Source organism: Aquila chrysaetos, chromosome 17 (assembly GCF_900496995.4).
Source record: "Aquila chrysaetos chrysaetos chromosome 17, bAquChr1.4, whole genome shotgun sequence".
In the NCBI taxonomy this organism is placed as follows: Eukaryota; Metazoa; Chordata; class Aves; order Accipitriformes; family Accipitridae; genus Aquila; species Aquila chrysaetos.
The window spans coordinates 24618697-24643094 of NC_044020.1; the positions used below are offsets into that span (position 1 = coordinate 24618697).

At 38.7% G+C, this 24398-nt stretch overlaps 2 protein-coding genes across 3 annotated transcripts in view; one reads left to right on the top strand and one right to left on the bottom strand.

The window, feature by feature from the left end:
• Positions 1 to 202: 202 nt before the first annotated feature.
• Positions 203 to 15789, top strand: MANSC4 (MANSC domain containing 4). Of its 2 annotated transcripts, XM_041129607.1 has the most exons (6): positions 203 to 679; positions 6657 to 6781; positions 6926 to 7070; positions 9953 to 10235; positions 13392 to 13526; positions 14521 to 15789. In XM_041129607.1, the coding sequence occupies exons 4-6, from the start codon at positions 10007 to 10009 to the stop codon at positions 15207 to 15209; spliced, it is 1053 nt and encodes a 350-aa protein (XP_040985541.1). In that variant the 5' UTR covers positions 203 to 679; positions 6657 to 6781; positions 6926 to 7070; positions 9953 to 10006; the 3' UTR covers positions 15210 to 15789. The 2 variants fall into 2 exon arrangements, with proteins under 2 accessions (XP_040985541.1, XP_029896793.1); XM_030040933.1 differs by lacking the exons at positions 203 to 679; positions 6657 to 6781; positions 6926 to 7070 and having other exon boundaries at positions 8752 to 10235.
• A 2703-nt stretch (positions 15790 to 18492) lies between these two features.
• MRPS35 (mitochondrial ribosomal protein S35) overlaps positions 18493 to 24398 on the bottom strand; it is a 29997-nt gene continuing 24091 nt past the window's right edge. Inside the window, exon 8 of the mRNA XM_030040935.2 lies at positions 18493 to 23116. Within this exon, the coding sequence (XP_029896795.1) occupies positions 22838 to 23116 (279 nt within the window). The 3' untranslated portion in view covers positions 18493 to 22837. The remainder of the gene's footprint in view (positions 23117 to 24398) is intronic.

Sequence of the window (24398 nt, forward strand, 5' to 3'; positions counted from 1 at the left end):
AATTCATGTGCCTGTGAGGGAGGCGATCCGAGGGGGGAGTGCCCCGCTCCGGGCTGCAGCGACAGGCAGAAGGGGCAGCGATGCGATCCCCCCCCCAAAGCTCTGAGCGGGGCCGCGATGGCAGCCGCGGCCGGCGGCTCTGAGCTCTCGCCGTAAATGTACTTCTGCATCGCGGGAGAGGGGGAATGTTCTCGAACCGCACACGCAGGGAAAAAAAAACAAAAAAAAAAACAAAAAAAAACCACGAATACGGTGCGTGTACGTGTATTGGTGCATGGCCGGAGAGGAGGAGGGAGCGCTGCGCTCGGCCCGGTGCCGCGGCGTCCGGACACGCTGGCGTTCGCCGAGAAAACCGACAAAAAGGATCACCCTGTACGTCTAGTAGGGCTTAGGAACGGCGAGTACGGCTCTGCTATGACCTTCCCGATTCCTCCTGCATAAGTCCCTCGGTGTCTCAGCCCCTCGTTTGGCGTGTAAAGATACTACATAACCTGTTCTGCTCCTCTCTCTTTTCTATTTAAGCAAAAAGTTCCTGGAATAGGACATCAATGTTATTCGTAAGAGCGATCTACGTACCAGGGCCCTGAGTTCGTGCAACATAAACAAGGAAAGAGCAAATTAACAACTGGGCGTGGATAAAGTGACTGTTTTGCTGCTTGCCTTCTTGTATTCTTGAAACGTAATGACACTCTCTTTAAAAAAACAAACACACACCTGCTGAAACAGACGAGGAGTATGCCGTCCTGTGTATTCCTATATGATGATGCTTAATAGAAAAACTTTAAAAATATATTTTTTTATGTTTATAAAGATATTTCCTTCACCTCATGTACTGCAGAGCATAGAAAATCTTTCCCTTTAGCAGTAATGTGACTCATCTCCAGTTACTGCAGATTGCTTAGTTTTCAGGCAACTCCCTATTTCCACTACTCAGAAGGGATCATTTCCCCCAACTATTAAAACTCTTCAGAGTGGTATTAGACTGTTTGGGGTTTTTTTGTTTTGTTTTGTTTTTTTTAAGGAAGACAGGGTTGTTTGCTTTTTAGCATTTCCTCTGTGAAATGATCCTCTCTCACAGTTTTGATCTTCAGCTTCTTAACTCTAGCCCATACAGATAACATGAATGTCAGTCTCAGAGTTACAGGTGTTCTCTTTTACTGACTGTTATAAAAGCTTTTGTTGAGGTGAGGTAGATTTCTGTGCATTTTTGTTTTCCACCTCACTTCAAAACATTTTCATCATCTTGCTTTCGAAAGGCCCATTTCCTGTTCTGAAATCCTTTTATATAGGATTTCAACCAGTTCCAGAGAGTTCTCTTCAGCAGCCTCAGTCCCTAGCTAGGTCACTATTGCCTCTTGTTTTCTCTTTCCTACTAATGAGTTCCACTGTTTGTTGGTTTTATGTTCCTCTTTCATTCTCCCTCAAGATTTAACTAATTTTCAAATTCCGCTTTCCTTTCTTCGGTTCTTGATGAACCACTGCATCATTTGGCTTTTCGAGTTTGTCACACCTAGCCGAAGCTTGAGTTTGAGCACTGGCTGTTTTTTTCTCTGCCTCAGGTTCAGCCTTGAAAGGATCATCACGTACAACAAGCGTCTCACCACTTCAGGAGGAGTCCAACCCACATTTCCTTCTTGTACTTTAATTCCCATAGGCAGACATTTCAAGAAACTGTAATCATTCACACTCCAGAGGTAAACAGAGAGCTCGTGTTTGTCGTGGCCATTAAGCTCCCCTGTTGGAATACAGTATGACTGCCAACACGGTGGTATGATTGCCATCTTTAGACATCTGTTTTGGAGTCTTGCATGCTTGATGTATCTGTAAGTTAGCTCCTAATTGGGGAGTGATTTTTTCCATGTAGTCAGTTACAATAAGTTCTGTTCCCTCAGAGTGTTGACACAGCAGCCTGGATAGATGGAATATTTCTTCTGTTGCCTTATGTGCCTTCCTGCTGCCTATGTGCCTGCACCTGCCACTCTGCCAAGGATTTCAAGTCCGTCTTCCTCACAGTCCGTGAGGTTTTTAATAGACTGGATCAGTTCTGTCATGTACTAATAAGTATTTTCTTCCTGCCAGCAAACTTTCGAGAGCACCGACTTCTGTAGCTTTCATTAGGAGCTGTCACACGCACAAGGGGTCAGCAGTACTCTTTGTTGAATGGCCACTTCTGCAAAAAGCCTAAATCTGTTTCCTTAACCAATTGTTTTTACTAGGCTGATTGTCAGCTATCTGTGCTTTATCCAGGCTTAGGACTGGGCAATTGCGTTAAGTCAGAGCATGCTGACAGGGCAGTTCCCTTGTTTTTTTACTACGCTAGTCGGTCAGTCTGTATGGTGTGCTTATATAGTACTTACACTGCAAATGCACCAAGGCGAGGACTATCTTTTTGTTCCGTGTTTGTAGAGGTAATTTCATCTGTCTCCCAGTCCACAGCTATACTGTTTTATGCTAAGATGAAGAATACATATTATTATACTGGAATCAAAGAAAAGGTCTTGCTGTTTCACCAGCAATCATCTTTGTTGATCTTAAGAGAGTAAGAAATGTATTTTCCAGAGTTAAAAATGGAACTCTAGTGCTAGAGCTACTAAGTCAGAATCCATAGTTAAGAGCCATAAAAGACTTGCATGATCTTTGAAACAAATATGAAATGCCATCTATCACTATTTAAGAACACGCTGAAGCGTGAAACAAGACAAAAACAAGTTTGCATCATGGCAGATATTAAACGAGTGTGTGATAAAAGAACATACCCTGAAGAACAAGACGTTTACACAGAGAGGAAGGCAAGGGTAACTATGCTCAGCTTTTCAATACCTGGCTTTTAGAGTTTGGCTTCTGGAGCAAAATCTTCAAGCTGTTTTAGATAGTTCAGGTCTCTCTTTACAGTGCCTGAGAGACAAATTTATCTCAAGGAAAAGGATTCTCAAGTGCCAACAAATGGAGCGGGAAGGCACCAGAGAGCGTCAATAAGGGCTGTCTCTCACTCTAGAGTTGAGATGGCCATTTCTGCTTGGGATTCAGTCTAGACACTTTTTCCTGTGCTGGGTGCCTGAATTATTTTCTTGTAGTTAATGCCTGAATTATTTCCAAGGCTGAAGAGAGATCAGTCTTTTCTTTTAGAAAGACTTGGAAATGGAAGAAGCTCTTTTATACAGCAGCCACATTGTAATAGACCATTCAACCATGATACGGAAAACCTAAGCTTCTGACCCTTTCTGTGCCTGGGCATACATTTCTATAGCCCTCTGACTTTTCCAGCATAGCAAAAGCAAGGAAACACAGAGAGTCAGGAGCAGCTATTGCTACAAAGATGGGGAAAAGCAAAGCCAGAGATAACTAGACAGAAGTAGCTCTCTTTCTGTTTTGCGTGGAACTCGGCTCATGCTTCCTGACTGGCAGGGGATGTGTACAGGGCTGGTGCAAGCCTGCTCTGTGTGCTAAGCCTGAAGCCTGCTTACACTTCAGATTCACTTCAACTATTTAACACTGCTTAGATTTACTTAGAAAACCACGGCCACTTGTTTTTCCTCCGTGAACCACTCAATGGCTTCGTGTGGTAGGCTGGATGGGTCTCCAGACTGGTAAGGTCACAAGACACAGCAAAGTGGGGGTGACAGAAGTGCCAGTGACTAGGAATCAGAATGACAAATGCTTTTCTTGGCAGGAAACCTGGTTTACATATACGTGAAATATAGCCTGAATGTCTTTGTGGGTCTAACCCCAGATCACACAAAAAATCTGCAGTAGAGGAGGAAAAAACCCTTAAGCACCAGTACAGTGCCTAAAGGAAGACTGCAGTGGTTTTGTGTTTGTTTTAGGCAAACCTTGTCTTGATTCAACACAGAGACACTGGATAATACATGAGAACCAGACAGTAACACCAACCTGATTGCTCTAAGGACCACATAGAGGGGAAAAAAACAAAGGGAAAATTGAATACCTTTCAGCCTTATTAATCTAAAATGTGAACTGGAACCGAATCAGGGGATATTTAAAATATACATGCTATCTAATATAAAATATAAAGTGCCACATTCTTCCCTCTGAGACGCCAGGGAATTGTACTGTACTGCCAGGGAACTGTGTATTGAGTAATAGTGGAATTACTCAAGAGAGGAATTAGTCTTTTGGAAAGGATTCACCAACTGCTGCCATTGTTTAGTATTTTCCTTGTCACAGGATACAAAGTAAGCCTCTGTGGAACATAGGAAATATCCTGCAGTATTTCAGCATTAAAAATATCAGTGTTCTAAAGGATCTTGGCATTTCTGAGGGGAACTGACTGGAGCATAATTTTATTTCAACTGAAATCTCTATCATTTGTGAAGGATGAGCTGCTAAATAAAGGTAATTTCTTTTTTCAGATTTGCAGCCAAACAAAGCAGTTCTTACCCAATGCCATTAGCAATGCTATTCCAAAAAAAAAAAAAGCACTCCTATTTCTAATAGCATTTGTTTAGACTTTATTCCGTATTATTTTCCGTTTAACTTTTCTGCTTTTGATGTACTATTTAATATTTATTCCTTGCAACAACTGTATGTTGTAACACTACTGAAAAAATAACTTGTAGTGGTATTTTTCTGGAATACTGATTATTTATTATCCAGTAGTTAACTTATCCCTGCTTTAGTCAAATTTAATGAGTGATTGATACTAACGCGTGTGCTACTGAGCTCTCTCTGGGCAGCAAAAAGGCTGTTCCAATAGTCTGCGTGCTAGCGGGCGTTCTCTCTGGATCATGAGAAAGTTCAGTCACCAGACAGCAGAATGGAGGCACGAGCGTGTAAATCGTTACAATGGCATTCAATCTGTTCCATTTTTTATGCCAAAGACCCAGTAAGGAATTTCCTTGAAACTCTCTCAGGTGAAATAAGTGTTCCCCGACAAAACCTGAATGGGGGTCAGGCTGCTGGAGTGCTCTGCCTGCTGCTGAACCTCCTGCGAGGGACGTTTGTTTGCACAAACACATTGTGCATCCCCAGCCAGAATTTTCTTGTGTAGCTCTGTCTAGATGAGAGTAAACTGGGTGCTTTTAAAACAGCATGTATTTTTAAATCCTGGTGCAGACGGGCAGAGCTGAATTTTAGTACATAATAACTAGGTAAGATGAATGGTAATCCACATGGAAGACTTTCACTGAGTATCCACTGTATAAAATACATCACAATCTTGAAACTCCATCCCCTTTGCCTAGTTTCAAGTCTGTCATAAATCAGCATTCATTCATTAGTGTTTGCTAAACATTGTGCCTTTTGTCATAAACCTCGGCTCACGTTTATATGTATGCCAGTAGATTTATATTTGTATAAATCTAATCTGCCTAAGACTTCTGTTGCTCTTTGTTTGAACACACAGATTCCAGCCTTTGTGCAGAGGTTTTACCAGAATTAGACTGAAGCCAAGCTCCGAGAGAATCTCAGGGCCTGGCAGCCCCTTTGAAACAAAGATTTAAAAAATGGTTTGCATAAAGTCCCAGGAACAGAAACTGTAATATTTCACCTCTTTTTACCATGTTGCTGGGATGGGGCTGAAACCAGAATCTTGGACCCAACTGTCGCAAACCTTGGAGAAAGTCAGATTCATTAAAAATTTGATATATTGCTCCAAACCAAAATCTGACCGCTAATAGCTGTTTTTGACAAAACGGTTCTCTCAAAAAAATGCTGTTTTGTTGGACTTAAGACATTTTGCAAGGATGTTTTGATTTCAAGGAAATTTTAAAGGAGAAGAAAAGTGAGCACAGTATTTCAATAATGTCAGAAACATTTGCTTTGATTTTTTTTTTTCAAAGTACTTACATTTCATTATTTCATGATTCATTACGTTGGTCTTTTATAATTTTTATACTATTACAGAGGAACAGTGACATATTCTGGCATTATCAAAATACTTAGCTTAGGTAAAATTTTGACCTTAAAACTACTGTAATAAAAGGAAAACCCATGTACATATCTAAGAAAACCGAGATAAAGACGATTTCAAGCCAGGCCGGCAATTCAATTTATTCACACGTAGCGCAACACAGGCACGGAGCTCCAGTGACTTCAGCAGAGATTATTAGGGCTGACATTGCAGGGGATTATGCTGTACCTTTGATTAAATAAGCATACTGATGTTCAAAGGAGGACATAGGCAGGTTCATACCTCACCTGGGAAACTGCAGGCTTCGGTCTCGCTTCTCAGCTGGTAGTTGTGATCTTTCAACTGCTCTGTCACAGACAACCTAAACCAGAGATGATTTAAGCTAACCAGACAACCTAAAACAGAGACAATTTAAGCTAACACGTTCGACTTTAACTGTAGCAGAGAAGAAGTGCTTTGCACAGTTAGCACTGGTCTCTTCCAGGGCATTGACTGTCCTCGCCCATTAGGGCTGAGAGGGGACTTCAAGGCATTCAGCAGAGAAGGACGGGACAATAACGGTGTGGACAACAGATGACCCATGAACAAAGCCAATGTGCAGTGTGGTTTTAGATGCGCTGTCTGACTACAGAATCAAAGCCTTGGCATTTTTAGTCCTTTTCGGGAATGCTTTCCTGTACTATATAGATCCTCTTTCTGGTCTTTCCATATTCTGAGTACTAGAACCATATATTCCATATAAGCTAAATATAATTCCAAATATCAATATATATCTGTTACTTTATAGGGAAAAAGTGTCTGCTTTTGTTTGGTTTTGGCAAAAAAAGAGTTAATGCCTGATGATGAATCCTTTGTGCTAGGAAGCTCTTGGATTGTGCCATTACCACTGCCAGCCCAGGTGGAAAACTTCAGGTACTGTTTCTGTTTCTAAGAAAAATCGTTAAAAAGATCATTCTCTTCCTTTGTGGCAGATACATTTATATCTCTTTTAGTGAAAGGTCTGCAAAGACATCCATGTTCTCACAGAAAACAGGCAACTGCCTTTTTGTTTTCCAGGAAGAAATTTGAGAAGACCGATGAACAGAATTACTGAATAACATGAAGTGCTGGTCTGATACTGGCCAGAGACTCCTTACTAACAGTGAAAGTCTCTTGATCCCTCCTTGCAGAGCACATGGAACAGTCGGTCACTGGTTTGCAGGTAAGACTCGGGTATTTCCTTCTTGCAAAATGTTTGTGATTTAAAACCTCAGCATTGAATTTTATATATGCATTTCCCGTAGAAAAGTCGAAGTGAAATTATGGGGAGACTGGCAGAAGACTCTGAAATTTAATAGACAGAACTTTTCAGTTTTTAAAGGAAATTGCCTAAAGCAGCCATTTCCTTATTTATTTCAATCTTTTTATATTTCATTAAATAAAAAAGTTTCCCTGAGCTATTCCTGGTCTTATAATTTATTCAGAAACAGAGAAGGGAGAAAGAATGACAAGTAATGAAAAGGAAAAAAACGCTGCTTGTTTGAAGCACGCAGCAGAACAGAATAAAAACATGAAGGTACTCAGAGTAGCAACGTGTCTATTGGCAAAATATACATTGAATATACATTAAACATACATTGAAAACACATAGATCTGTACACCACAGGGCTGGTTACCCAAGCCTATTTTTGCAAATACATATTTAAATATTAGGCACAGTGAGTACTCTCACTTACTGTGTTTGGAGACTGCCTCAATGGAAGTAACAGGTACTGGAGAATTTGTTACTTTATTCAGAACATGATGCCAGAGAAAGACTTATTGAATTGTCTGAAAGACGTTTAGATGCTCTGTCACGTTCACATCCAGTCTCACACTTTATCTTAATGTCTGGACAGAGCTCCAATGAAATCAAAGAAATCATATGGCATTTCAGGTCCATCTAACTGAAATAGGTCCCAGGGCTAGTCCTTTATTATTACTTTTTTTTCCTGAAAGGAAGAAGTAAACGTACATGTTAATCTACACACATACCTTGCAAGGCATCAAACATACAAAACCAGAGGAACTGAGACAGTTTCTTTATCTACAGACATAATCTTTATGTAACTACAAATACATATACCATCAAAGCTACCTATTACATCTAATTTTTTGCTCATGCAAATAGTTCTATTTATTTAAATGGACTAAAGACACATTCAGCTTTACCCAGTATAAATACTTGGTTTGTATCAGTTTCATCTCCTTGTTAAATGCTTCCCCGAGTTATTCAGAATATTCTAGATTTCTCTTCTTGGAGATGTGGGAAGAGTAGGAGTGAGGAAAGTAATCAGGAATCAACATTTTTGCATGCAAGTCTTACAGAAAGCTGAATTTGGAAATTTGGAAAGCTGAAACAAAAATTTTAGAAAAATACACTGTCAATAGTGCTTGTGGCAATAGTAGATAAATGCCTAAAAACATCCCAGTCCACTGAATGCAAACTAACAGGTGTATGGAAACATATTTAAGGTTTTAAGAAGTGATTTTCACAGACATTAAAATAAAAATAAAGCACATCAAACCACCAAAACTAAATAAAACGACACAAGTACCAAGAGTTGGTTTTCAGGACAGAGGCTTAAAGAATTACCCACTTACGCTCTTCCTTACAATTTAATTCACCTATTCCCCACAACAGACATGCAGTCTGCATAAAAGCAGACATTTATTTGGAATCCTCCTTATTATAGACAGTAGTTCCACTGAATAAATAAATGCCTTGGTCTTGCTATTGGATCAACAGGAGTTAACCTACTCTGAGCTTTACTACCTTCTAAGGAGCTCTGTGTGCAACAGAGTTGTATACGTGTTGGCTCATTTCCAAACTGGGGGCCTTGTTTTGCAAAATAAACACCAGCTATAATGACTAAAGAACTCAAATGAGTTTGAGGCTACCTGCCCCCCCATGTAACCGATCTATACTTCATATAGAACTGGGGAAATTCCTTGATTCTAATCTTGAAGGAAAAAAATGCAGTCTAAAATATTTTTATATATTCAACACACAATTTTTATAGCAGACAACCATATTTCTACCTAGCTCTCTCAACATCACTATGTAGTCCATTGAGTTTAAACCAACTCATGTATTGTAATATTTTAAAGCCTTTCTGTATGAAAGGCATACAGAAGTGGGAATCTTGCATACAGAAGTGGGAATCAGGGATGAAACTGGGTCCTTTTAAGAAACAAAACACTTGGGAGTTTCAGGTTTCAGACCAGGTGCTTGAAAAATTGCCTCCCTATATGCCAACTCTGTTTTCTTTCTTTAAGTCTCACAGGCCTTTTCCACTGCTTAAACATAAGCAGAAAAACCCATACAGACTGGTCAATATTCTTAAACTTAACCAGGGGCAGGACTGTGATTACCTGTCTGGTCCAGAGATGAATGCAGGTTATAGCCTTCTCCAGTCATATTCATCTATTTCTAGATCTTTGCAAATAAAATTGTATTATTCTTGCAACCAAAACAGAGTAGGGAAGGGGAACAAATTTCCACCTCTGGCTAGCAGACAGAATTAGATAATTCAGTTTGTTAGTAAAGAAGGAAACTATATTTGCAGCCGCCAGATAATTTAAAAAGTGTTAAGAAACTAAACTGAGCTGTTTCTACTGTGTTGAGTGTAATAGCGTGCCTGAACAAAGTGGCAGACCTACCCGCTCTCAAGGGACTGTACTGCATACTTTCAGAGCTGAGGTGAAACAATATGCCGAGTTTACCATTATTCCCCACAGGTTAAGGCTGTCTGCCTAGTTTGGTCTTAGAAGGACAAGAGACACAAACTGGGGACCAAAGAAACAAGTTCTCTGAATGACTAAAACCTACCTGTGCCTTTTGTCTTTCAAAAACTGTCTCCAAATAATCAAGCTAGAGAACAGCAGCAATAACTATTATAATTGTATGTAGCTCCTAAAACGGCTGCTTCCTTCCAGCAGCTGCCCAAAGAGCATCATGGGAATTGTTTGGAAAAAACATCCCCTGGCCCGTGTCCCTGGCAGAATTGGCAGTGTCCTCACCACTCAAGAGATTGTCTCTTAAAATGCTGGTCCAAACTTTAGTGCACCCATCCATGGAGGAGAAAGTGTGCTGATTAAGCCCATTACGTCGAAGAAATGGTTCTGCTGGCGGCAGTAGCCGAAGCGCTGTTGGTTCTGTGTTTGGCTGTGCAGTCGGACTCTCTCTGCTCACCCACTACCTTTTACAAGAACTGCTGGATCCGACGCTTCCCGGGTCTTTTGATTGACCTGCGGGAATCACAGAAGAGGGGAGCCCAGGTGCTGAAGATTTATGCAGAAGTCTCACCCCAACAGTGCAGCAGAACCTGCTGCCTTCTGAGGAATGGTGAGTGTTTATTACCAAGATCGTGGCATACATTAAAATTTATATCACAACATTTGAGGAAAAACATTTTGGGTAATTTTTATCTAAACATTCCTTTACTTGAAGAAGAAATAATGCAAAAAAAAAAAAAAAAAAAAAAAAAAGAACCAAAATCAAGGATGCATGTATTCTTTTGAGGCAGGAAAGCAGAGGCACATTGTAACTGTTCCCCCACCTTCAGTCCCATAGAAAGAAATCTGATAATCTGAATTTTTTAGAAGACTACACTAGAAACACATGAAAATCTGAGAGTCTGCTTTGAAATTTTAGATCTCTGTTACAAAGCTTGAGGGCAATGCCAACATTAAAACAATAACTCTTCAGGATCCATCACCATCTACTCCTGTAGAGAAAAAAACAGTGACACTGATTCCAACAGGACTCTTCTTCATGGAGTACGGTACTAGACTAGGACATGGTGAGGGGAAAGGGGAGGGAACACACAATTTGTCCTTCTCTGAAACACAAGAATATTCATTTTCTTGGAGAGAGCACTCTTTTGTTCTGTGTTTACGCCATGTTTCTGGTGCAACCCAGGTATAACGTTAATATGAACAATAAAATTAGAGCAATAAGTAATAGCAGTTATTCAGCTGGCAACCCCTTTTCCCTAGCCTTGTAAACTCAGACTCAGAATAAAAATAAGAAAAATCATTGCTTTTCTTAAGCCCAAGACCATACTTTCTCTGTATCACACTGCATTGGTACACTGTAGGAGTATATTTTAGGAGTGTGCATGAAGTGTGTGTCTGTGGTGCCTAAATTTGACCACAAAACTCAAAAGACTTGAAAGGTTTTTGGATATGGAGGATGAAAGTGAGGTACCAGTTATTAAAAGCAGTCAATATAAATTTTGATGAAATTTTGAATTATGAGCAAAAATATGACCTTGACAACTTGACATTGACATAACTGATGTAACTGCCAGCTGCATTCCTGGGAAGAGTCAACTTCTGTCTTAAATTCTATGAGGAAAGAACAATTTTGACAAAATCTAGAACATTGTATACCTGGGTCTGAAGGCAAGGTTATGTACTGCTATACGTGATGCAAGCAAAGAACAGTTTTCTGTTGGAAGAAAAATCATCAATGTGAAGAAATATCTGAAAATCGTGATTTTTCAAACAATGACTTCACTAATACCACATTGTTAGTCTTTGCAGACTCTTTAAGAACCCTTGAACAAAAGATATCACAGAAAAGCAAGTACTACATAGATATTTCACATAAATATTTGAAGGGCTTTGTCTTTTAAACTGTTAACTTACGCTAAAAATGATGCAAAATGTTTACTGATGCCTAGAAATATTTCTATATTCAGAATTATTTTCTTAAAAACAGTCACTGGATTTTAAATTCCTTTATCCGTAGAAGCCAATGTTTTTTATATATTACCTGCAGAAATGCCTGTAGTCCTCAGGAAATATATCAAAATAGTTATGTACTGGCTAAATATGCTTCTCTAACACTATAAAATGTTTCTAATCTTTTAAAGAACAATGTAAACCAATTGGTATATAATAAAGCCAGAGCTTTCTATAATCCCTAAAAGATTATCATTCTGTCTCGCACAAGTTATGTTCTTCTATTGTTTGGATAATCATAACCTTCTTTGTACCGGTCTCCCTTTCAAAAATATCTACTCTAAGCTCAAGTTCCTATGACATAGAACTGGAAACTGATGAAGCCTAACCAGAGGTAGATATAGGACATGAAAATTACATCAGTGAAAGAAAAATTGCTGATTATTATCTTTGATTAATTGTATACATTTTTTGAAAATACTTCTCTCTTAGGGCAGGTAAGTTCATTATGACAGAAAAAAACATTTTCAAGGTGTGTGTTTACTGTGTTAAATCTATGATGCAGTATTGAGGCTACTAGATGAAAAAATACAAATAATACAGAAAAGATAGTAAGCTCAGGTTTAGTGTATTTTCTTTTCTCATTTGTAGATAGGTTAGGGTTTTTTTTTTTAGTTACGCATACAATGGAAAAAGTTGCATGACTTTTTCTGTTATACATTGCAGAAGCATTACAAATTATTTTCATTACTTACACATGTGAGAAAAATGTTCAGAATAAATACCTAAACAAATAGAACACATTTATAAAGCCCTGTCCTGCCAATACATTTTTAATTGCAGGTAGCCGTATTAGTTCAGGTATGGAGGCTACATTCAAGGCAGGTAAAATGAAATAAATAAAACCCCCAAAACTTCGTACGACTAAACCAAAAACTAACATTGATCCTATTCCAAGGACATTGATGTAATAAAATAAAATTAACTTTTGACTTGATATTTTGACTTAAGATTTTGATGTACTGTAAGACTCTGAAAGAAGAATCTTTCCTGCTTTTTATATAATGTGACTCTAATCATAAGTATTTTAGCATATATTTTCAATCTAAATCTTAAAACATTAGGATTTGCACATCATATACTTTTGAAAATTGGGTTTCAGCGACAAGTTGTTCAGGCATTTTTTCATTATTACTTTAGCCCTGATTTCTGATGTGGGAAGATAAAACTGAACCTCCAAACATAAATGAAGAATTGTCTAAACTGCTCTATTCACAGAAATACAATAGCCCAAAGGCAAACATAGAAAACAAATGGGAACTGGCAGCAGGGCAGGATGTCACTTACTTATTGTAGTTCAGGATGTTTTTTAATAGTCTGGGTGAAATGAGTGGTTGCAGTCCAGTTTCAAGCAGACAGGTATATTACACAAAAGAAAACACTTTAAAGCTGTCTTCCTTGATAGCTTTACTTTTGGAAATGGTCCACTCACTGCATGAGAGACATGAAGGCAGGAAACTGGTAGGGGGACTACAAGATAAAGCATATAATTTTATTTAATCAGATACATTTAGAATTCAGATGGCTATTCGATTCCTTTTCTCCAGATGCAAAATAAGAATATAATTATAAGTAGTTCTGCTTTTCTGACTGGATACTTAATTAGTTTACATGATAATCAGAGAACCACAGATTTAAAGTACTATGGAGCTGCCCAGTATTAATGATCTTCTGATGTTAAATAATATAATAACATGAAAAATGCAATGGTCATTATGCTGATAAGCTCAACTTTATTCTTTTTGTCTTGTAGTTTCCTGCAATCTAGCAGTGTTCTACCATGGAGCCGTTCATGAGAATATGAATTGCCTGCACATGTCTTGCCCAGCATTGGAAAGCTGCATATTAAAGGCTAGAATCAATGTCATTTTGTACAACATCACAACAGGTAATTAAACATTTCACTTACAAAGGCTGAAAACATAGCAACTATAGGAAGCATTAAAATTATACTAGGTCAGTTGCTGTGCTGGAAGATCTTCTGAAGTAACATGCAATGCTAAAAAAGCATAAGACTTCTTTCCTTATTCATTAATGTCCCTACTTCTGAGAATACTTCCCCCCTTTCTTCCATTCAGTACATGAGAAAGGACCTTGAAGATACATCCTGCTCTCAAGAGCCATGCTCTGAGCACCTAATCGATACTATGCTTGGGGAAAATACCATGCCAGATCTGACAGACTGAGAGGCGAAGCTGCCACTGCTCCATGTCCCCAGGTCCAACCAGTAGCAAGGCTGAAAGTGTATTCCCATGAGGTACATGCACAAAGAGCACACATACCTACCACAAGTATGCATGTATACACAACCAGCCACACAGGTAACCCAGACAAATGCATAAAGCACACATACGAACACGGGTAGCACCAAGAGCCTCATCCTGCTGCTTCTGGCTGCACAGGACGGAGATCTGCTAGTGAAAATATATAGACACACATATGTACAACGTGAATCCCCCCGGCTGGGCTCAGATACTCAGTCTGCCCAGCCTGGACCCCAGTCTCCCCAGTTGCTGTCACCCGGATGTCCGAGCCCCCGAGGGTGCAGCCCCCCTCCAGTTGCTGGTGCAGGCTGTCACTCACCCCCCCCCACCCCCCAGTTTGTCAGGACTCCCCTACTCCCCAGTAGCCTAGATCCCTCCCTTTCCTCACCTTTGGTTCCTTCTCTAAGCATCCCATAGTAAGTCCTGTGCAATCCCTAAATGCACTTCCCTTGCATCCCATGAAGTGTCCCATAACCCTAGGCAGTGACACCCCCAGTCCAAAAGGTGTTGATGGGTATTATTTGGGCTCCCTGACCTGCCGTTGTCTCCATGTGCTCCTTTCGTGGGTGCGCAGATGAGCTTTTATCGCATAAACTAACATTGTTTATGATTTAATAGGGATTGATCCAGATCTTCTTATTTTTGAGAAACTGACATCCAAAGAGCCAAATACTCACTTCACACCGAGTAAATATGAAAGTCAAAACAGCACAAAGTCCACCGAGTGGGAAAGATGCCAGCATCATAATGCCACGTCGAGCTCTCTTCTGCTCCAAGCTCCCTCTTCTACCACCAGCCACAGCTTATCAGCAAACACTTACACCTCCAGCACAAGCCTGACAGTCCAAAAACATGAGGTTACTACTTATTCCAGGGCAGAAACTTTTCCACCAGATGATCATTTTGCTAAGAGGACATGCACAACTTCAGTAAGCACTATGTCAACCACCAGCTCAGACAAGAAGGCTGCACACTCAACTTTGATATCAAAGTCTGCCGAGGTATTATCCCACATGCCCACTCCTCCTCGTCTGAACAGCAGTAAGCAACACTTAAATGAAACCAAAGGCTACAGTGGTAGGAATTATACTTCGGATAATGAGGCACCTGCTTGGGAAGCTGCAGCTTTGGGTGTCTGGTTGATTCCTGTTGTTTTTTGCTCTTCTCTCATCTTCCTTTGCTGTTGTACTGTTGCTTTCACAGCAGGGCGTTGCAGCAATAGAAGAGGTCAGTATAAGCCGATAAGGAGAAGAAGAGCAATGTCGAGACAATTCATAAAATATACTACTGTCAAAGGTGATTTGTAAAATACTGTCACCATCCTTGTTTTGGAACAAATAGCTTTTTTCAAAATTAATCATATATACCAACTTATTTCTTTTACAAAACCAAATATAATTTTTTCACTGATGGTTTCAGAATCTTTCAGTTGTAATTTAATTCTTGACAGATGAAACACAATTCCCCTGTCTCTTTAGGTAAGAAGTACACACTCATAGCTCCCACTGCATGCTCAGAGGTGTTCAAGCACATTTTGGTTCAAAATCCGACCCAGACTAATGCCTAACAAACAGTATACACTTTCCCTAACTTAAGAGAGCAGATTCACTGCAGCTGTACGTACCCTCTCCCCTGACTTTGAACTAACCTGAGAAAATCGAGTATAAGTGTAATCAGTAAAACCGACCAAAGTTTTATAGTATCATAAAATCATTTAACCCTAATCATCCTTTAATTGCCTCAGATCTCATTGTTTCTATAAAAACTATCAGTTTTTTCTCCAAGTTCTAGATTTACCTTTTTTCCTCATTTATCCCTAATATTGAGACAAAACAATTTTAGCCAGCACTCTTTACTCCTTCAAAGAAAAACGCCAAAAAGTACCCAAGTCCCCAAAACTACTGAATTCCATAAACTCATGCCCAAACAACTGATCATTCAATCTTTATGCTTTAGTTTTACCCCACTTCTCACTTGTGGTAACAAGAAGCACCCTCAGACTTCAACTGCTTTTGTAACGTTACTTGCTCTGCAGTGCATTGACAAATCCATTCTGTTATTGGCCAAGAAAAACACAAATGTAGCTAACATTTGCTCATGCCTTTGCAATTAGCACCAGTCTGTGTTGTCCACCTTGACTTGCTTTTCCTTGCCTACTTGTATTTATCATTTACGTCATTAGCTTTTTAAAATAGGGACAGTCATTTAATGTATGTTGCACAGGAATACATCAAATGTTTTGAAATCTCTGTAAATTACCTTTATAATAAAACCCCCTTTTCTGTTTCCTCATCCTGTATGCTCTATTTGTAAAATTGCTCCTCCTGAATATAAGTCAAGCAACTAGATCAACAAGGTAGCAAGGTATTTCCTTGCCTTACCTTACTCAGGAAGTTTGCTTAGCAAAGCAAACATTTTCAACAGTAACCAGGATTGTCCTTCCTCTTTTAAACTTGTCGACCTCTCAGAGTTTCTCACTTTCTTCACTTGCTGTAAGAAGTTTCTATTTCCCAGACAAGTGTAAATGTTATAAAAGGAAACAATAAAAAATAGAACTGATTTTCACGTCTATGTGGCAGTAAATTATTTTAAAACTAGTAAGATTCATGCAATATTCAAAGACTGCAGTGATAAGGTTGTAAGGCCACATGAATACCTCATTACAGTTGAGCGGGTTGGTTTCAGAGGAAAAGACCTGAAATTATACTTCAGCCCACACTGATCAGCACTGTAGCTTAGAAAACTGAAGTTAAAAATCCCCTTGTTTATATTATTTGATTGACCTTGTGTGCTAATTTATATGTAATAGAAGAGGGACTGACACAGGATGAGAACATTTTAAAGGAGTGGGGTTATTTAATCAGTTGAAATAACACAAAACCTCCTTCTATTTTAGCTAGAAAAATCAGGTATAATTTGTTTTTAAAGGCAGTTCTATGCTTATATGTAAAGTGATACAAACTCTGGAGATGTGCCCACTGCATGATGCACTTGTAAATTTGAACAAGCTGACTTTTATCATCAAATTGTACTTTCTTAATTCATCATGGGGCTGAATCTAGCACAGTTTAACTATCACTAAAAATTTCAACTAAGAGTGATGAGACCCCAAGGGCTCTTCTGAGTTAGAGGAAGCTGACAGGTGTTCTTTTCCAGGTTTTTAACACCGAAAGGAAAAGAACTAGGAGAAAGGAACCAACATACTCTATATTGTATCAAAGGATGAATACAGCGACATTGTAAATAAAGAACGTATGTCTCATCATCTTAGGGTAATCTTCATGGATCTGACCCCGAAATGGAAAAGTCTCAGGTCTGACTCATTTCATTAGGAAACACAGGCACACATATATCAGAGGAGAAACTCAGTTCCTCATCCTGTAGATTACTGCGATGTGCTTTATATCCTTTCTCCACAACTTACACTGGAAATGGTGATGTGCACCAAGACTGTCAGTATGCTCTTTTTTTAGACTAGGAGCTGCAGACCATGTGGTTCAGGATTCTCTTCGTACAGTGCTCTACCAACCATTCTCTGTCAAATTCTGAAGGAAATATTCATGGCTCAGTGAACCACCTTTCTGTTAAAGACACAAGCATTTATAAAGTCTTAACAAGAAAATGAGATTTTTCAAAGTTCATGTTTTGATGTCTACCACAGATAGCGGTCAGATGCTTCATACATCATGACAACCTGATCAAATACATTAAATAAACAAACTGATTAACCACATGCTCCAAGTCAACTTGCACTAATTTCATTGTCCCCAAGTCTTCAGCATCCATTCTTTTCCTGACTCTTCTTCCTATTCAGGCTGGGCTGCTACCTAAATGCCCCACAAAACATCTGCTGACAGTCTGCAGTGCTGCCAACTCAATAGTGCTTGGCCTCTTCCAGCTTGTTTAACTCTTCCTTTGCTGTAAATGATCCTCCACAGCAGCTTGATTCAAGAAGGAAAGCGAGTCATAGGGGATAGGTACTACTACTAGATTTATTTTTTTTAAAAGGGAAATCAACTCCTGAAAAAGTGAAAACTTGCTATTCTTACACCAGGGATGTCGTATACCTACAAATGCAAAGACTAGCAAAGAAATCCTTTCACTAGACCTGATACACTCCAACATGCCAGAAACACATCTCTGCAAGGCGGCATTAGTTTTACTAGAAAGAAGTCATAGGTAATATACTACTTGCTTTCAAACAGGTGTTTTTTTCACCTCCTTTTACTCTCAGAAAAATAACTTCTATCTGACCATTGATCAGTTGTGTGATCTGCAGCAAGTCACAGTCATCCCTGGTGTCCATGGTTTCTTCATCTCCAGATTAGTGACTGTATAATGCACTTAACAGCACCTTGATGCTCCTTTGATACTTACCCTCAATATTATGTTCTGTAGAATCATATAATGGAGCTAGGACCTCAATACTCACCAGAAAAAGAAAATAAGACAAAAGTGAAAATTTCTGTTTCCCACACACACATGCTTCTGGGGCAGGATGGAATGACTAAAACATACAAGATTATGTTCTGAAAAGTCTTCTAGGTTTGTTGGCATATAGAGAAAAAAATAGGCATGAAAAGGGTTATATAAAGCACAGTAGCAGGACTATTTTATTACAGAGTAGGAGAGCCACAAGAAAATAAATACATACATTTTAAGTATGAGGGAAAACAAGAAATGGGTAGAAAGATAGTTTGTCCAGACAGCACATCCCTTTTTAGGCACTGTCCCTTTATCCCTTACTTGTGCTTGTAGCAATGTTATGCATGAAAATAGGGCAAAAAGCGTCAACTCCAGCCAGGAGTACAAATTAGTTCCCTGAAGACCATGAGATTATCTGTAGGGGTTTACAAACTCTTCACACACAGCCAGTCACAGCCAGGGCTTAGGGCTTGCTGAAGTTACAAGTAGTTGTAACATCTACTCTCCTTGCCAAAGACTAAATTATGTCTCTGTACAGGCCTTCTTGTCTAATCTGAGCAAGACATTATGCTTAGTGTCCAACAGCCCTTTTTTAAAGGGCAAAAGTGCGATAGAACATAGACAAACAACCTCAAGAAACTAGCAACACTTTGAACATCTCACTTCACAACTCCTAGCACACTGTTTACTAAAGACATCTTATGCCAGTGGTTACAGTAGTTTCTAGATGCAAAAAATTAGCCCAAATGCTGACAAAGCCAGTTCTTTTCCAGTTTGACCAAGCGCTAGATCTCAACCTTTCTTTGGAATGTTTATATGGGAGACAAAAGAAAGGTTAGTCTCCTCAACAGCACCAGCAAAACTATGCATCACTATTCCAGATGGCCAAGAACTTAATTCATGTGAGGTTTTTTCCCATTGGAGATGATGGCTTATTTTTCCTTGCTGTAAGGAACTTACTTTTCCAGTTTGCGGGGGCAAGTGTTTGGATTTGAAATGAGACATCTGCTACTTGGAGGTTAGAACAGTGACCGCAAAGCAGCACATACAGTAGTAGCCTTCCTGCTCAAGTTTCAATTTGTGATGGACAGGGTTGCCTGAGGTCAGGGCTGTCATGAACCAGCTCAATGTTCCTCTTGGCCAGTAAATACCAGTAAAAGAATTACCTATGGAAACAGCCAATGCCTCTAGATATTATGTGTAGTTTTTTGCTCCTCCTTCCTTTCAAATTTATGCACTGGGGGGCCTAGCCTGCTTCTTGATTTAAGTGTTATCTACCTACATTTCTAAGTAACATGAGCACTTTCACGTAACAAGAAAGTACATACACACAGGTATGTATAGAGGGATACACACCTTAGAGTCATGCATTTACATTATGATGCACGTGATATATTAATAAGTGACCATTGCTACAGATACACTTATTACTCTGCCATACAGTTGCTTAACCTGTAAGTCTATTACTCTTTAACTCTTCACAGTTTTTAAACTTCAGTGCAGGTTTCCAATGACATGGTCTGCAAGAGTATTATACAGGAAAATAGAGATGTGTAGCTCAGTTCATAAAAACACATGCTATATTATACATCATCAAGGTTGGGAAGACTCCCACTGGAGTTAACATCCCACTGTTCTAGGTATTCTACATAATCACAGAGAAATACTGCCACCCTCAAACACAAACAGTTTAGAAGTGGAAGCAGAAAAACAGAAAGAGAAACATCCAAGATGACAAAGAGCTCAAAATACAACCAAGGCTACCTTTGATCCAGTCCACTGCATTACACAAGTTCTGTACTGTAACATATAAACCATTACTAAAAATCACAAGCATAACTCTGAATTTTATATTGCATTTGATTCTAGCAGCTTGATTTGGCCCTTACAGTATTAGAAAGGTTTTTAATTTTGCTCGCATGTTTCTTAGCAAGGAGAGGACATGAAGACAACATTGAAAACCAAGGTTGGAGGTCAATCTTGCAGATTTCTAAGGCCAGCTGGCCAAGTGTTCTATAGCCATAGGGTCATTAAGCCAGATACTACTGGAAAATTGATATCTTTGACAATTAATTCCTGATGGTAAGTGTTGAATGTGGTTAAGGAACACAATGAATTAGTCCCACCATTGTTCTTTGCCAGTAGGTATAACCTATTGTTGGTAGAGACAACTGAATGTCCTGGCACTCAGGAGACAGCGACCTTTTATCCTGCCCGTATTTCTTGAAACATTTATAGAATGTATATAAGCTAGGCTTGAACATTTCAGAGGGAACGCTAGAAGCCTGTGCATTTTAGGTTTTCCATTAATTAGCTGTGAAGCTAATGAAATGCTAACACAATCAAATGAAAAAATCAATTTCCCTTGCTGTGCTGTTCTTTCTACCAGCCATTATTATTAGTTAAGTCAAATTGCTATTTTAACTACAACTTTCATACAGAGTTCTGCTTAGGTCCATTTAAAGTCTATGAAGAGCAAAGGAAAATTGAATTGTCCTCTGTTGCAGAGAGGATTTTATCAGGTGCTCATATGTCCTGAGTACATAAGGACAATTTACGGAGAAAAGCAAGCTTATGGGGTTTTGGATTTCTTAAAACATTTAAGGGCATTACTCATGACAGTCTGGTACATGACATGCCACTGCAAAACAGAAGTTAGTTACATATGCTTGCTAGTACACCAGTCCTTATGCAAGCACTGACAAAGCTAATTAAGGAAACAAATTTTTCTTGTGTACATACTAGAACCAAATTGCCTTTGGCATGAAGCCAGGCACAACTCCACCATCCATACCACTCTGAGTCAAACTGCAGTTGCTTCCTCAGTAATTTTGGTTTCACAGCTGTTCGAAAAAGATTAGGAATTACAGAGATATACTATTTCAAATGAGAACTTTAAACATTACCCTCATTATCCCTGACTAAAGGAACAACCTGATAACAGCTAAAACTTACCCCATATTAAGCTTCTGCTAAAACTTCCTATTTGTTCTTCTAAAAGGAAGGACCACTAAATAACCAAGTTGGTAAGTGCAAAATTGGAATTATAGGCCAAGCATTTTCAATCTTAGCTACAGCTCTGGCAACTTCTCATAGGGAGTAAAAAGCTGCATTAAACTCAGTCTCCTGCCATAAGAAAACAGTCTCTACATAAGAAGAATACTTCCAAAACTGACAATGTTTTGGAAATGGGAACACATAAACCCTTTGGCTGTATGCAAACACAAAACAATGAGAAATCCTAGCAGTCAGTGAGTCAAGCCACATAGGACACCCTGCAGAAATCAATTCCCTTCAGTTGTCAATGTCCTTATTCTTATGCTGCTGCTTCTCAACAAGTTGCTGGTAGGGCCACATGCTAGGTTCTTTTTGTAGGTATGTAGAATCCTTAAGTCTGATGAATAAAAACTCCCTCTGCCCCTTCTAGAAAATGAAGACTTTCTCTCTAAGCTGAAATCTTAGTAAGCCAGGAAGGAACAAAAAAATAGGCAAGAAGAGTTATATCCTTTCAAGCTGATATTTTTAAGGTTTGTTTTTTTTTTTTTTTTTTTTTTTAATATTAGCCATGAGAGGGCAATAGAAGTTGCCTGTGATTCCAGTGCTTCAAGTCAATTCCTTTCAAATACAAATTACCAAACACAAGATAAACACCCATATAATTTCTTTCTCTGTGCTTCACAGCAGTAAGCTGGATGCTACAAATGCTTTTTTTCCTTGAACAGCCTGGGTACATTCAAGAGACAACTCAGCAGGCCTCAGGGTACCAAGACTCAGTCCATTCCTCACCTTACTACTCACCAGCTCTCACTTTCAGCAACTCTCATCATTCTTCCTTTCCCAGGTATTTTGGTATCCTGTCAATAATTGCTACTTCACCTGCCTACTACCATCCTATTTTCTATCTTATTTTATTCCACCATTTTAGAGACAGGTATTTTTACTTAGGGTATTTGTTAGCCCTCATGATGACAACTGAGAAAACCTCATACTGCTCAGTGTGTTTCAACACCTCTCCAAAAGTTAAACTACTTAGGCAACATTACCTTTATTTTACAGTAGTACAGATAGAGAAAAATCTGACTGACATTTGAAAAGCATTTAGAAAGTTTAGAACTCTAACTTTCAGACTCTTAATTAATGGATCTGGGAGCCTAAGTCATTCCATTGTTTTTGACATTGTTGCTGTGAGTTATATGCCAAAAGATACTGTGTGAGAAGTGATTAAGCAGAGGACTGAACCAGGATCTCCCAAGCTGAAAGCACAGAACAATGTTCAAGTCACCAATATGACTCAAAACATACTTTATTCAAAAAACAAGATTCATGGACCTGAAAATTATGTTTACAAGAAAATCCAGTGGTAAAGAAAAATCTGATTACTACTGAAATTATCATCAAGTTTCATATTTTCAGTTAAGGTTCTGAATAATTACTATCCATATAATATAGAAATATTAACATAGTAGTTTAACATTTCTGTAATAATCAGGTGTACCTGCAGAGTCTGCTCTCATGGTAATGCCTGTATATTCAATAGTTTCTTCACAGACTCCTTATACTGAGACACGTTATTTTCTGTTTCACCTTCATTTTTAAGTGCAATTACAGAGTTTCTGTAATTCTTAACCACTTCAGATGCAAGAAGCTCTTCCTTAGTTACATTACTGACATTCTCTGAGGCTTTTATTCGAAGTAGTGTATCCAAGGCATTTTTCTGAGAACAGCTATTTTCCCAGATATATTCTTCCATGTCTTCCTCAGTCTTCTCGCTCTCCCACATCTCAGTTTTCTGAAAGAGAATATACATTGTCTTAAAAACTATTTAAGACTGAAACAAAGCTACAATAATTTGAAGCTTATCTCTCATACCAATTCACTTTAAAAATTACATTCCTTGTGGAAGATATTTCCCCTCCTCTAAAGTACAAGGCCTGTAACTCAAGCCTCAAACAGAGTTCAAAGGGTGCCTGTATGCCGTGCATTTTCTGTGCAGAATGAGTTTCTTTCCTCCCACTTCTCCCATTCTTTATGTAACTGGCAGATATAACTAGACAAGCCAGAACAGACTATACATAATGAATAACAAAAAACCTTGTAAAAGTAATAATTTTAAATAACCCTAAATGCTCAAGCTTTGGAATTAGACACCTAGCTATTATGTCCCTAGCATATGATTGTTATGTTTACGTTGGCTATAAGACACACAGTGAGACAGCTCATACCAAGTAACCTATGATGAGAGACAGCAATCCTTCAACATTAGGGAAATGTTTTAATTGTGACTCATAAGGAAAAGCACCACCAGTTAATCTACTTCCTCTTCTGCAAAACAAATTGTTCCTCAAAAGAATCTCTATCCAGAAGGTGCTAATTTTTACCTAATTAGCATGGCAAGATTAAACAGGATCAAAAGTTGAACACAGACAGAAGACATCATCCCAGGGCCTGTAAATACTTGGCTTGTGCAGTGCTTTATAAATTTTGTCTTTGACCATTTCTCCAGTTCAGCAGGCCTTCCTCTAGCTTCACAGACTAAGGGATATTTCAAATGTTATAACCTGCCATTTTCATATATTTTATTTTTATTGTACTTTGGTAAATATATATGCCTCATAGAGATATTTGTATTTTTATATATTGTAGATTATGTATTGTTTACATCAGTAGAACACTAAATAATTATAAATATGCAAATAAGTATACAGTGTCCTATTATTTCAACTATATAAATCACAATTTGAAGTATTTTTGGTGGTTATGTTTTTCTTACAATTGTTGTAGAAATCATGTCTAAATAAAACTCATATTTCTCTAGGAGTAAGTTCAAAGAAACATTAAAATACTTACATCACATGGATTTTTTATTTTTAAATCCCTTGCCAGAAACAGCTCTTCAGTAAATTTTTAACTATGCAGAACCCAAATAAACCTGGCAATCATGGGAGCGTTGGGGTCTTTTTTGTTTGTTGTTATTGGTTTTGTTTTTTTTCCCAGGGTGTTAGGGGGTGGGTGCTGTTGGGTTTTCATTTGTTTATTTTATTCTGTCCACTAGTCAACAACATTGCTGCAGT